This window comes from Cyprinodon tularosa, unplaced genomic scaffold (genome assembly GCF_016077235.1).
Source record: "Cyprinodon tularosa strain WSP-4 unplaced genomic scaffold, ASM1607723v1 ctg46, whole genome shotgun sequence".
Classification (NCBI taxonomy): domain Eukaryota; kingdom Metazoa; phylum Chordata; class Actinopteri; order Cyprinodontiformes; family Cyprinodontidae; genus Cyprinodon; species Cyprinodon tularosa.
Genome location: NW_024039185.1, coordinates 624,637 through 639,869, shown reverse-complemented (window position 1 = coordinate 639,869; position 15,233 = coordinate 624,637). Strand labels below are relative to the sequence as shown.

The 15,233-nt window shown below is 37.8% G+C and overlaps 1 protein-coding gene across 2 annotated transcripts; it reads left to right on the top strand.

Moving 5' to 3' along the window:
* Nucleotides 1-1,970: 1,970 nt before the first annotated feature.
* LOC119793806 lies at nucleotides 1,971-13,790 on the top strand. Of its 2 annotated transcripts, none has more exons than XM_038301078.1 (5): nucleotides 1,971-2,397; nucleotides 10,265-10,363; nucleotides 10,728-10,871; nucleotides 10,975-11,027; nucleotides 12,331-13,790. In XM_038301078.1, exons 1-4 carry the CDS (start codon nucleotides 2,313-2,315, stop codon nucleotides 11,013-11,015), a joined length of 369 nt encoding a protein of 122 aa, XP_038157006.1. In that variant the 5' UTR covers nucleotides 1,971-2,312; the 3' UTR covers nucleotides 11,016-11,027; nucleotides 12,331-13,790. The 2 variants fall into 2 exon arrangements, with proteins under 2 accessions (XP_038157006.1, XP_038157005.1); XM_038301077.1 differs by having other exon boundaries at nucleotides 1,987-2,397; nucleotides 10,975-11,023.
* The last annotated feature ends 1,443 nt before the right edge of the window (nucleotides 13,791-15,233 follow it).

Here is a 15,233-nt window from a genome sequence, read left to right as displayed (position 1 = left end):
TTTTTATAAAAACATTTTAAGAAAACCGTTACATGTCCTCTCCACATTTATGCTCTACATTTTGTTGGTTGGCCTTCCTGGAAAAAAAACCCTGTTATTTTTTACTCTAATGTCGCTTAATAAGGGAATAGTTTATTAACAAGGGTGACATTGACAGCTGTAGTACATTTCATTTGAGGGTATCAGATCAGGGAGCTGAATCAACAGGCGTGTCCCATTTTTCATACTTTTTTAGAAATTTCTTAAACTTTAGACATATTGTGTTTTGTTTGAAGGCTGAACTCAGTCTTACAGGTTGAGGAGCTTCATTCTCTAGTGCAGGGGTCACGGATTAGCGGACTGCGGTCCGGATCCAGACACAACCTGATTTAAAACATAAATTACTGCATGTTGTCCGACGACATTGTCTAAATTCACTTGCACCGCTTCTGTTAATATGGTAAAGCCCTCCGGAGCGTCCGGCACCAGGCTACACGTGATGCCAAATAGCAAATGAGTCAGTCTGGGTTGCTGCTGCTGTTACTTTTAGACACAGCAGGCAAACCTGTGGCAAGCCGGGCAATGGGACAGAAGGAGAAGATGATGAGAAAAAAAGAGAGGAGAGAAAGTGTGGACTGCTGGAAGAACTGCGGTGAACTGGTGACAGAAAAGTGAAATGGTGCTCAAAGATGACCCTGCACATTTAGAGGATGTTTGGCTCAACCTGCTTCTGTGAAGCAGGATTCTCCATCATAAACAGAATCAAAAATAAATATCCATCCAGGCTCATAATCAACACCTTGATATGTGCTGGAGAATCTTTTTGTTGCCATTCGAACCCAGGTTTAAAGTGTTGCAGGGCAGCCTAAAGCCCACTGCTCTCATTAAGACAGAAAAAAGAAAGGAGAAAAAAAAAATAACAGTCCATGTTTTTTATAAAATATGTGAATCAGGAAATTGTCCATGCTGAAAGATTGTTGTTCTCTACTTCAAAAAAAAAAAAAAAAACACTTTATATTTAAAATGGAAAAATTTTAAATTTTTTTATTGAAAAATTCAATGTATAACATTTTTGTTTTTCATTTATTCCTTTATTTAACCAAGAAAAGTCCCATTGAGATTAACATGGATGCATAAACACCTCACTTTATTTTAGTGTTAAATTCTGTTTAAAGTAACAGATTATATTTAAAAATGTCTCCAGACCTTTACTGGTTGATGATTTTCTTTATTTGGACCCCACTGATTTTTAATTGGTGACCCCTGCTCCAGTGGGGCCTCTAAGCAGAGCCACCGCTTCTCCAAACTGAAGGGTTGAAAAGGAAGGACAACCAGCTGGCCTGGACATACCTAAAGATTATAGATGACTTATATAAAAAATTTATGAATGCGTTTATAAATCAAATCAAAAGCAATAAAATAAACCAAAATTAATCTTTTAAACTGCGGTGTGAATACTTTCCAAGTTGCTGGACTAAATAGAATAGTAGATTTCACTTTATGATGAACAAAAGCAGATGTTGGGGTGAGTTTACACATAAAACAATAGTGTGAGTGGCTGATAGTGTGTCCACTGGCTTTGTTATTGCATATTTGTGCAGCAGCAGCAGGCCACACCCAGCACAAGACATTAATAACACCACCCTGCGTCAGTGACGCTCACTCTTCATCAGCCAGTGTCTAACAGAAAGATGTGTAAGGCTATTTGGAACCAAATCCAAAATTTCACCTCTTAATAAACCTTCTAAAATGCCTTAAGGCGGGTGGATTTAACTTCTTAATTGATGTCATCTGTTTTTGCCTGGGTTCCTCTTCTTTTCTTTTCTTTTTTTCTTTTTGCTCTGCGTAAGGGACCCCAGACCCCTGCCAGAGAGCTGTGTTTGTTGGCAGAAGGCAGAGAATGACGTCTGCAGGCGTGGTAATAACAATGAAAACGCTGTAAACGCAGACTACAGTGTTCAGAGTGGGAAAACAAGCAGGGCGTGTCCACTGAAATGTAAAAATGTATAAGTTTATGTATGGAATCTGTCATACCTGGAGTGATTTGATTGAAACTTTCACTTTTAGAGTGAGAGATGAGCGCGCAGCGCAGCAGGGTTTCCTGTGGGCGCACAGAGACTCCGCGCAGCGCCGCGGTAACATAGGAAATGACTCATAGGAGTTGAACTGTTCAGCGTGGGTGTGTGCGCACTATTAAAACAAGGCGCAGACTCCTCCGCATGACTCACTCTGATGCTCGCTTTTCCAGGCTAAAAACCAGCGCGGATTGTTAATCAGATGAACTTTTGGGAATTGCGTGGCCGACAGCGAGAAGCTCTCCTCCCGCAGACACGATGGCTTCAGCCACTCTTTGCGCATTTATCTGCGGATTTATTTTAGCGGCTCTGGCCGGTCTACACGGCGTGATTGCGGAGAACAGTGAGTAAAAACTTTTTTTTCTTCTGTTTTGTTGTTTTTTTGTTTTTAACTTAAAAAAAAACCACTCCATTCCAATCACTGTCTCCAACTTTGTGTGTTTCTGATGCTGACCGTAACAATCGCTGCTTTGTTTCTGGGAACCAGGATCAGTCTGGAGCCAGATAGCGGGTCTGCTTAGAGCCGCTTCCTTTACCAGCTGCATTTCTCACCGGTTCCGCATTCCTATCGCCTTATTTCACCCCATCCATGCAGTGCCCTCTGGCTGAGAAGGACAGGACACATGGATAGGTTAGGGAGCTCTGCCTGTGTCCATTTTGCACAAAGATACATTCTGGGTGTATCTTGGACACAGAAGAAAGAGCCTCAGCCTCTTCCAGTGGCTCCTTTGAAGTTTGGACTATATCCCAGAGGAAAACGCCATTCTCACATTACAGAGACCATAAAATCTTAGAAACCCAAACACTCTAGAGTTGCTTCTAAAGCCAAATATTTAAATCAAACTTGTTTTTGCAGTTTGTAGTAGTGGGAAAACTTTGGTACATCTGGACATCAGCTGTTTCTACAACCACCTCCAAGCCCATGCCTAAATATTAAACACCCCCACACCCCTTTATCTGACTAAGATTTCAGTCTTTTTCCATTTATTCAAGCAGAGTTTTCCCATGGAAATCACAAATCTGTTTTGCAAAGGAGGCTTGGCCAAGATCAAACTCATAAGGGTGTCCCACAAGGTTTGGTTCTTGGCATCTTGAATTGCCAGAACAATTCAAATACACATATCATATAACAGAAAAGATAATTACATTAAAAAAAATACTTGGACATAGTTTGACTCTAGATGCAGGAGTTTTCATCAAATCAAATGCATTCTGGAAAAAAAAAAAAAAAAAAGCTGAGACTTATTCTAATTGGTCACCACACCACTGAACACTTATTATCATTTAATCCAAAAGCCAGAAAATATATAAATATATATATTTTATTTTATAAAAAAAAAAATAAACAAACTGTTAAATATTTGAAAAGCACATTAATCTGTCTAGAGGGGGGATAGATAGTTAACCCCTTGAGAGATTGTCCACCATATTGAGAGTGGCAACACTTGTAAACTTGGTTCCCTAGAATTTTAAGGTTATATTTAGCTATTAAAAAAAAGAAACCAAACATAAATAAAAATTAATCTAAACAAGCAATACTATCCACTTTTTGTTTCAAAGCTGTTACATTTTTACACAATTTATATCCAAAAACAAATGAAACCGCTTCATTTAAGATTTCAAAAAAAGGTAAAGAAATAATTTGTGGTTTTATTTTTGGTTCTGCGTTTGAGATAATTTGTCTAACCGTCCATTTGCAGTAAAAAAAAAGTTCTGCTTAATTTTTGTATTAACTTTATTTGAAATGACTGAGCTGTTCCTGTAACTTGTCAAAAACATGCTGGATGTGTAGAACATCCTCAACAGCAGCAGGTGTGGAACAGTTAGAGGACTGCTTTTCTATTAATGTATAAAGATAGCAATGTTGGATGAATAACTGAATCTTTCCATCCCCTATATGGACTTTTGTTTATCATATTTATGTTCAACAGAACAGCCATTTTTCAAGCTATGCATAAAATACTTAAGTTACAATCTGCTTGACTGATTGTTTAGAAAAAAATCTGATCAGCTCATGTAAGAAGGCAGATGGGAAATGAATGGAGCTACATATTGCACATACAGTAACTGGCTAATGTATCCAGATTTACTTCAGGTTGATGAGGTGAGGTAAACTTCTGATAAATTTGTCTTTAAACAACATATCTTTGACTGTGGAGCTTGGTTGACCTTATCAGGTTTGCGTTTTTGTTTGATACGGTTCACAGAGGATGTCTCTCTCTGGTTTGAACAAAGGTCAAGCAGCACTTCCTCCCCGTTACCTTTTGAACCCCGGCGCTGCTGCGGTTCGTTTCGATGACGTGGTTCTCAAATCACTGGGAGAAATGTTTATATGAAGCCGTGACACATTTTCACTGTGACTGTTTCTGAAAAAATGACTCATTCCAGTCTCTGCTCTGTGTCTATTGAGAACAGAGAGTGTCCGGGGGTCCGAGCCTGTGGCTGTAATGTAAGCACAGAGCCAGAGGTCCAAATGCCACAGGCATGACTTTCTGAGCAGGTGGCTTTGGATTCGCAGCTGGTTTCAGCAATGAGCCACACTGATGGGATAACACAGTCCCTACTCATGTGGTTCTGGTTTAATGTTCTCCCTTCTTTATGATGTGACTGATGAGACTAATCAAGTAGATGTAAACACCTCCTGAAATGTGCTCGCCTCGGTGTGATGGATTTGGCACCGATTTCCATTAGGATGTGGAAATTTCAAGAAGTAGATTATTTAGAAACCCTTTCAGGACCTCAATACATTTTCAACCTTCGCTTTCAAAAGCCGAACCCTTGCTTTTTGATTAACAGTAAACGTCCCCTCTCAGCATGTTTATTTTTTCTTTAAAAAAAAAGAGAGCAAACATAAACAGCTCTTTTTCTTTACTTCTTAACCTTGTGAGAATCCACTTTAGGGGACGACCTAATCTGCAAAAACCTACTAGTGTTTGAATAAAATTTTCACATTTCTCATTCAGCAAAAACTTTGTAAAGATTATAAAAGCGTACACGAGGTGTGGATTTCAACTGCAGGATTGAAAAGACTTGCTATTTGTATCCTCTGCATTTGGTCCCTAGTGGTTAACATCACAACAGACAGTAAAGACGAAGGATAGACGGCTGAACATTGACAATTATTGATTCCCATTTCAGCTGCATAGAATATAATTACCTCAAAATTATAAATCCCATAAGCATTAATAAAAAATGCAAACAGTTGTGGTCAGAAATTTTTTTTTCTCAGTTAATGACTTTTGGGATGTCACCAGAAGATGGGGAAGTGTTTTAGAAAGGGCAGGTTTTATTCCAATAAAATAAACTCACACAGGAAGAGTAACCACTGCATTTTATTTATATTTGGCAAATTATATCTGAAGCGAGTTTGATCTTAATGTACAGAAATGTCTAGATAATATATTTGTTTAATGTTTGAATGAAGTGAAATAGCAGCTTTCAAACTTCCAACCATCTTTCAGCTTCTGGTTTTTAATCTAACTGTACGGAGGATTCTACATAAAATAAAATTGTTGTTTGAAGATGCAGGAGCCATTCTTAAGATCAGATGATCAGAGAAGTATGCAATAACTCAAGAATGAAACATCTTACATCTATCTATCTATCTGTCTGTCTGTCTGTCTGTCTGTCTGTCTGTCTGTCTGTCTGTCTGTCTACACCGATGTGTAAAAACTGACAGGAAATGCTTTTATATATAGCATATGTTTGTATATATTTGACGCTGTGTGGATTAATTACTTCCACTTAGGGCTGCAACAACGAATCGATAAAATCGATAAAAATCGACTTTTAAAAGCGTTGGCAACGAATTTAATCATCGATTAGTTGTGTCGCGCGATTAATGCGTCATCCGCCGCCGCCGTCATCCCGGGGAAGCAAAAGAAATATGGCGGAGCGAGTCAGCGCCGCAGTTGCAGTGTTGCCAACTCAGCGACTTTTCAGACCCCTCCAGCGACTATTTAAAAAAAAAAGCGACTAGCGACAAATCTGGCGACTTTTTACGGTGTCACTGGCGGCTTTTGGAGACTCTTACGTGAAAGCATGTATCGTTCCTACTCTTGTCCTCCAGCGGCAGCTGCTGCCGTGGGGCGCATCCCCCATCCCAACGCCTTTCTCCCTCTCCCACAGGAATCCCTCTCAGCGTGCAGTCCGAGCCGCAGGATTTTAGTGAGGAGTTTACCCTCAGCGTCCAGACTGCAAATGAAGCGCGCATGCCCCGGGATTGACGGCGCAAATTGATCACAATAATTAAAATAGCCTGCGCTTTGTAAAGTGAAAAAATTCGTAACATGCGACTTTTGTAAAAACAAATGAACATGGCACGGAAGCACCACTGTTATGACGCAGCACCTGAAAAGAAAACAGGTTGGAGCCTTCGATGGCAGTGAAGAGAGCTGATCAGCAGCATGAGTAACCATGTTTGTTTGGTTTTAAAGTGGGGAAACGTAACGTTAGTTTCTCAGGTAGCTCATCTGATGCTTTCCTTACCGTGTTAGTAGGTTACAGACAGTGATAAGGTTGGCTACTTATTTTACTTTTAATTTCATTTGAATTAGCTTAAGCAGCGTTTATATTTTCTTTATAAATAAATTAAATTGCAAATTATGAGGGCAAGGCTTTTAAAGTTTAAATCTTCTGGCAAAGATACAGTAAAGAAGATCCTGCAATTTATGGAAGTAAAGCAGAATAAAATCCAGCAAGATCAGTAATATGTCAATTAATTAAATGTAAATATCTGTCTTTGGAGGATGTGTTTTTTAGCACCCCTAGTTCTCTCATTTTTATTCCAAATACAATTTATAATTTGAATCACAGGGCTATTTTTATCTCTATGGTTCAGTATTTTCTCTAGTAGCAACTTTAACTGCTATACTTTCCTGTCTTAAAAGGCAGAACTCTTCTAGTCTAAAAAAACCTCATTTGTTGAAATGGGGGGGCCTATTGTTTGAACCCCTTAGGGGCTTTTAAAACAAAAATGTCTTTTTTTGCGCTTTATGAAACAAAGTACCCTATATTTTGTGGATGTACAGCTACATTTCTCATGTAAGTTTGCGTAGTTTTAAAACAAACATTTATTTTTCATATTGCACCAGTACAGTTAATGAGAAACCTGTACTTGTGTGCTTGTTTGTTCTGTCTAAAATGTTTATTTTGGAATAAAGAGGTTAATATAAAAAAAATATTTTGTGTCCGATTCATCGATTAATCGAAAAAATAATCGGCCGATTCATCGATTTTCAAAATAATCGTTAGTTGCAGCCCTACTTCCACTATAAAATTATTTACATGCCCAACATTTTTTAAACTTTATGCCTAGATAATTTTTTCTTCTGACTGGAACGGTACCAAGCTGACAGATTTCATGAAGGATTCTCTAAAAAAAACATCTACTTCAGAGTAACTTCAGGTTTCCTTTCTTGACTGCTGCTCTGACGCTGATGAGTTCCTTTTTAATCTGAAGCCACAATTTGTTCTGATGATTTGTTGTCTTTGATGCAGCTGCTTTCCCATAACATCTCATTTAGCTACCTGAGGTGACATCAGTCTTGCTTCTCTATACGCTTTTGTTTTACTGTCTGGTAAGCAGCACTCTCGGTTTTAACATGAATTTTACCACAAGAAGTGACTCACTGCAGACAAGGAACAGTCTATGCAAACACATCTGCGACAGCGATGAGGAAGAGTTTTAATCTTGTCATCCTGTAAATGCTGCTCACCTGTTTCCTGCTAACCGGGACTCTGACCCATTCACTGTGACAATGCTCATTATGCAGAGGTGCAAATAATATTTTATGCATGGATCACTGCTAATGTGCCCCTTCACCAAAGCCAGGAGACTTTCTCACACAACAGTTTGAGCAGGTTTGTTGCTCAACTGTCTGTTCAAACCACAAATTTACTACTATGAGTAAAAAGGTTACCCGTTTATTTCTCACCATCAGACATTAAACTAAACTTTTTCTGTTGGAGAACATTTAGGACTGACAACTTTATTTGTGTTTGAAAAATGGCAAAATGATAACAGGCGTCATTCTTATTTATTAAAACTGGATGTTTGTATCAGATGTTTTGGGTTTTCCTAAATATACTTCTCTGAGTAATTTTCTTGCATTCTGACCCATCCTTCTTGACAGAGCTGGTAGAACTGGGGCGGGTCTGTAGACCACCTTCCTAACACACCTTTCATCTTAGTGACGCTCGCTGGAAAACATGTTCCAAATCTTTAACTCGCCTCCTCCCACAGTATTTATTTAAGCCCTCATCCTCCTCTCTTAACTCTCATCACAGACTTTATACACCCTTCCCTTACCACTGTTTTTGCTCCTTACACATTTCAAAACAGCGTCTGTATTCCCAACACTCAAAAAACCCAGTTCACATCTAAATAAAAACAAAATGCAATTTTCAAACCTTCTATTTACTTTCAAAATTCTTGAAAAAAAAGTAGCTGCTTAACTCTATACCTTTCAATCCTGCAATAATCTATATGAACTAATCCAGTCAGGTTTCTGACCCTTCATAGCACGGAAACAGCACCTCTTAAAGTCACTAAAGACCTCTTCCTTACTGCTGACTCTGGTTCACTTTCCATGCTCCTTGATCTAACTGTGGCCTGTGCTGAAATGTGACACACCAACTTTCTGAACAGACTTTTCTCTCTTGGCATCATGCACCTCCTACTTGGCTTCATATGCATCTTTTAGGTTGCACTCAGTTTATTAAGTTAGATAATTCCCTTCCCACTCCATCCGGTTTAATCCACGGCTCTGTCTGGTGCCCCTGTTGTCCCCATCTCAACCAACCAAAAATCCCACTCACACCTTCTTACTTTAGAGATCCTGGTTAATCTCAAACTTCCTTAAAATCAATTCTGATAAATCAGAGATTCTTTTATTAGTCTCAAACTCTACAGTCTGGATGCCATTCTTGACAGAAACCTATTCTCTTAACCATTCATCAATAACATAATTCTGCCTGCCTTCTTCCATCCATCATGTCTGTCCTCTTACTCTGTGCTTCACTGCTGATTTTTGTTCACTTCCTGTTTTATATTATTGTAATTCTCTTCTTTTTGGCCCTTCACATAAAACCCATGTTACATCTGGTCCTAACCTCAGCCGCCCGTATCAGTCCATTACATCCCACTTATTCTGCAGCAACTTCATTTGCTCCCATCACACATATCAACTAATTAAACCCCCGTCTTACCATTAAAATGATTCACAACACTTTTACTATCACCTGCACCATCAGATCCATCCATCAACTTGTTACCGAGCAACCGATATCCAGCTGTGTCAAATAAAATGGAGATCCCTTTGCACACTGCAAAAACAATCTAAAGATAAGTCAACATTTCTTAAATTAAGTGTATTTTACCTTAATCTGAGTAGGTAGATAAGATGATCTGCCAATAGAATGAGTATTTTTACTCTTAAAGTTTGATAATTAGATAATATGCACTTAAAACGAGACAATGCAATTGTTTTCTCTTATTTTAAAGGTAAATTGTCTTGATCCATTGACAGAGTTTCTCACTTATCTCCTCAATTCAAGAACAAATGCACATACGGTACTTTAAGAAAAAAATGACTAATTTAGAGTTCATTTTTTTGCAGTGTATTATGCTGCAGCAAACCAGAGGTAGTTGTTAATTCGAAGTAACTTGACACATTAGAAGTTTAGTGTGATTTATTTCCAGAGAGTTTTCTGGAAGGAAAAATCACCTTTTAGGTGATTTCTCATCAGATGCACTCTTCAAACCCTTAAGCAGACTCTTGAGTTTTTGTAAAATCAAATGAAAGGGATGTGCACAAGCAGAAACACAATTCTAAGGAAGAGGTTAGTCAAAACACGCTGTGCTCTTTTCACACGCACAGGGGTCTGGTTCATCATCAGTCTCGCTCAGAGGAGTTTCCAACCTTCGTTTTAGAGGAAGACCAAACCTAATGTGGTGATCAAAACCTCTGGTTGCTTCTTGTGAAATTCATATCATTTCACAGAAAGGACTTGAGCTTTCTGGGGATCGCACAGATGTGCCACAACATGATACACATTTCCTAGTTAATGACTGGATTTTACCTTAAACCGAGCCTTAAAAACTGTGTATGTTTGTTGTATGTTTCATTATTTATAGCTTTAGTTTTCACCACCACTCTACCTCACTTGTCACCATATGAAAAATGAACGGTTGTTTTCTGTATCTGCAGGTCAGTGTGGCAGCTCGGAGTTCTACAGCTCTGACTTGGGTGTTTGCGTGCCGTGTGAATCCTGCAAGAAGTACCCAAAGACCCCATCCTGCAACACATGTGAGCTGCTGCGCCTGTGACTGAGCTGTTGTGGTTTGGCTGCTTTCCGTGTAACTGTTTAGGCTGAATGGGAGGAACAAGGGTGAAGAGATGGTTTTCTAGAAAAAAAATACTGTTTTTTTTTTTTTAATAGTTCAGTCTGACTCACAATTATCGTATCAATATTGGCCTTTTGTTTATAAAAGATCATCTAATGCTACTTTAAGCAGATCATTTTAAATATCTAAACTGGTTTAAGACCTATTGAAGATTCTGTAGAACCAGATCAGAGAAATTAGAAACTTATCAAATTAATTGGTGTTCTTTTTGTAATCCTCTCTCCTGGTGCTGAACAGAAACTCTCCCCTAATATTTTATCCAACAGGTAAATTAGTGGAGGAAAGGCATGACGTGTGGAAACTGGCAGCCATCACCAGCTTCTCCGTCCTCGGCTTTGTGCTGATTGGTGCTGCTCTGATCATCGGGGTCATGATGCATCGGCGCAAGTCACACAAACGGCCTTTACGAGGTAAACCCACCATTATTTAATTAACTTCTATCGTCTGGTCTGAGTAATTAGTAATGATATTGGGACTACATGTGCTCATGATGTCACATTATTTTTTCCACAGAACCCATTGAAGAGACAGCAGGGCCCCTTTATCAAGCTTAAACAGCTTAGTAAGTATTTCTTCACTTCGTCTTATTTCTAGTTGTTTTATGTGACTGTATGAGAACAGACTTTTGATTGTTTGGAGTTTGGTATAAAGATCTTTAGTTTGTAGCTGATTCTGACCTTCAGCATAATGTTCAAAGGTCCAGGTCTGATTTTAGGATATAGCTGAAGGTCTGAAACATCTACTGATGAGCAATTTTTTTTTTCATGTGTGAAACGTGAAAGAAATCTTAAGTTTGAACTTCATTGAGCAAAATAATGGAACAAGTTTGGAGATTCCATGAGATTGTCATCAATATCTAACTGCAGAAAAAGTCGGAAAATCATTTTTGCTTCAAAATATTAATTGCAAAATGTTACTTCTTTCAGGTTGATATAATACAAATAGTACATTTGATGAATAAATAACTTAAAATGTTGGATAATTATGAACTAAAAGCTGTTTAATTTGCAATGTTATGTAGACTGGTAAATATAATATGGTCTTTCGGCAGAAGTGATGTTTCTTTCAATAATTAAAAAATATATATATATTTTGTTGTAATTATTGTGAAATAAATAAAAGTAGCTCTAGTTATGTCAGTAAACCGTAATGAGCACCATATTTTCTAGAAAATTTTGTAATTTAATTGTTCCCCGCCTCAGAAGATAAAATGCCTTTCTGTATTCAAAAGAATTAACAAAATATACTAAACTTAAGTGTTTGGAGCTTTAAAGCTCTGTTAAGGACAGCAGACCCCCAGAGGGTCATTAGAAAATGGCAGTTTGTCTCCTATGAGGTTTTGTACAGAATCGCAGGAGCTTCATCCTGCAAAGGAACCATGCAAACTGTTCCACCATGCATCCTTCTTCATCCTCAGCAGTTTGCAACACCACCCTCCATCCTAAATGAGGCTTCATTAAAGGTATAATGGAGGATTTTTGCGATTTGTTGAAAAGACCCGCCCTCTCCACTTAAAAAAAAAGCACATGTACAACCCTGTACCTGCTCCTGAGAGGGAACGCCTATTAAAAGCGTGCGAGAGGATGCAGGAGCCCATTTCTCCTCATCCACTCTGTTTAAAAGTTGCTGTTTGCATCGCTCATACAAGGTTACTTTCCAAAAGAAGATTTGCGATTTTCCCACTATGTCAGACTTATTGCTCGTAAGTGAAAATGGGGATGAGCACGTAAGGACCTCCTTACCAGAATGATTGACAATTAGGAGGACCACTTATTTTGAAGATCCACCCGGAAAAAGAACATCCTCCACTATACTTTTAATTAACATGATAACTAGAAGGAGAGCTGACCACTGCAATTGTCTCCACAGCCTCATCCATCTCTGGAAGCAGATGTGACCGAAGCAAGGAGCCTGACGGAGGAATCCTCTGAATGATGAACTGTATTCCTTAACCTGAAGGTGTACCTTTGGCCAGAATTGGTCCATCTTAATTTATTAGACAGTTAGGTGAAGAGATAAGCTCAGTTCTCAAAGGAACAACTTCTGTTCACCTTTGTAGGTATAGTAACAACATTATACGTACTAGTTTGGTAACATGTTCAGGAAATGTTTGTCTTTATATTCCATTAACTGAGATTCCAACCTGGAGGACTTTTTTATGGGTTTCCAGTTGTTTGATTCCGTTAAGACGCCGTCTCATGCTCTCGTGTGCACTCCAGTGAATGTAATGGCCGTGGCTGAGCTGCAGCCTGCTGGTATTTTAACCACGACAGCAGCTTCTAACAGTAAACGTGAAGAGGACAAACTGTTTGGCATATTTAAGCCATTTGAATGTAGCGAGCTTAAGGAGAAATGTTTTGGTTTGACCCTGCCAGTACATCCATGTACCTGTTCTTTCAGGAGCCGACGCAGCGTTGAAGCTGCTGCTCAGGAGAACAAACTGTACTCATGCACTGTAACTGCATGTCTTGAGACCAACACAGATTTTCTTTCTTTTTTGCATTTTGGATCATTCCCATTTTGTTGTATCTGTTTTAGTTGTTACTGAAATTTAGGGGAGGCTGAATTTAGTCTGTTCCAGCCTGGGTTCACATCCTTGTCTCATCGCTTGCAGGACAGGATGCTTGCTTGAAACACTAGACACACAGCCCCAAACTGCTAACATGTGGGAATGCTACAAGGAATGTACTGTAGAGAGGGAAATAACCTACAGTGTTTTAGTTGGAGCTTCACACACACAGCTGAGTCTGACCTGGAAGATCTTCCCCGCTCTCCAACAAGGTCAGGAGACTGAAGTTTCTGTGAACTTTGTAACTGAAAGCAGCAAGAAAAAGAACAAGAAAAAACACATGTTAGAGTGGGTTGTTTTTTCCGTGTTCTCTGTAAGTTTTTCCAACAAATTATACAGAACATGTTTTCTAAGGACCATTGAGTTAATTTGTAACCACAAGGTTCAGGTATTTTTTTTTTTTTATTCCATGTATCTGTACTTGTGGCGCTAACTGCTTGCCGTATGGCAACAACTTTTGGGAATCACTTCACAAATAGTTTTTAAAAGATGTGTATAATATTTATTTTTTTAAGCGTCTCGCAGCGCTGCAGCAGACTGCCTGTGAGGGAGAGAAGCACATTTCAAAGGGACTCCAGTGAAGATTTTTAGTGACTCTTCCAGCCAGCAATGTTACCTAGCAATGACTAACACTTTCTGCTTTGTTTTCTTGCTTTCTAGTGGTTGTTTTTTTCCTATTCTGTACATGCACTGGCTTTTCTTACTTCAAATCTTTGTGTAGCAAATATATTTTCACAATAAAACTGACAACTTCTATGAATGCTTGTTGTAGTTCAGATTTTTTTTTCTTTACATCATGATACTACGAAGAGGATTAGGGCCACAGGAAAAAAAAAAAAGTCAACTGATTTTTAAATATTATTTCAGTTTAATATGAGAAAAAAAAAAATGAATTCTGACTTTAATCTCAGAGTTCTGACTTTAAAAATTCTGAGATTAAAGTCAGAATTTTGAGAGTAAAGTCAGAATTCTGAGATGAAAGTCAGAATGCTGAGAGAAAAATCTGAATTCTGGGATTAAAGTCAGGATTCTGAGATTAAAGTCAGAATTCTGAGATTAAACTCAGAATGCTGAGAGAAAAATAAGAATTCTGAGATGAAAGTCAGAATGCTGAGAGAAAAATCTGAATTCTGCGATTAAAGTCAGGATTCTGAGATTAAAGTCAGAATTCTGAGATTAAAGTCAGAATGCTGAGAGAAAAATAAGAATTCTGAGATGAAAGTCAGAATGCTGAGAGAAAAATCAGAATTCTGAGATTAAAGTCAGGATTCTGAGATTAAAGTCAGAATTCTGAGATTAAAGTCAGAATTCTGAGATTAAAGTCAGAATGCTGAGAGAAAAATAAGAATTCTGAGATGAAAGTCAGAATGCTGACAGAAAAATCAGAATTCTGAGATTAAAGTCAGGATTCTGAGATTAAAGTCAGAATGCTAAAAAAAAAAGTAAATGTTAGAACTGTAAATTTACAGTCATATGTTTATATTACCGTTTATATATATATATATATATATATATATATATATATATATATATATATATATATATATATATATATATATATATTTTTTTTTTTTGTCAGAATTTTGAGAGTAAAGTCAGAATTCTGAGATGAAAGTCAGAATGCTAAAAAAAAAAGTAAATGTTAGAACTGTAAATTTATATATATATATATTATATATATATATATATATATATATATTGTATTTTGTTTTACTATTTAAAAAAAGATGAAATTGTCCAGAGAGCTGTTCCAAACGAAATCTGTCTAATTCTAAGAAATCTGAGAAAAAAAGTCAGAATTCTGACTTTTTTCTTATATTATACAGAAATAAAATTTAAAAATCAGTTAACTTTTTTAATTTTTTCAGTGGTTTCAGAAGCAGAAATGTTATATGGGGGATCACTTTAATGCCAATCACAGGCGGTGGGTAAGCTACAATGGTATAGAAACTGACGGCTCAAAAACTGCTGATACAAGTATGTCATGTATACATTTATTTATAATTTTTTTAAATAAATAAAAAGAAAAACTATAGTTCCCCTGCGATGGACTGGTGACATGTCCAGGGTGTACCCCGGCTCTCGCCCGTAGACAGCTGGAGATAGGCACTAGCACCCCTCGCGACCTTGCTTGGGATAAGCATGATTGAAAGATGGATGGATGGAAAGAATCGAGTTAAAAAAAAAAGAAATGACAGCAAAG

Bases quoted from the DNA above. Each gene is read 5' to 3' on its own strand.
- LOC119793806 (XM_038301078.1), top strand. From the start codon at position 2,313: ATGGCTTCAGCCACTCTTTGCGCATTTATCTGCGGATTTATTTTAGCG. The intron at 10,364-10,727 runs GTGAGCTGCTGC...TTTATCCAACAG, and splicing joins GACCCCATCCTGCAACACAT to GTAAATTAGTGGAGGAAAGG. The intron at 10,872-10,974 runs GTAAACCCACCA...TTTTTTCCACAG, and splicing joins ACACAAACGGCCTTTACGAG to AACCCATTGAAGAGACAGCA.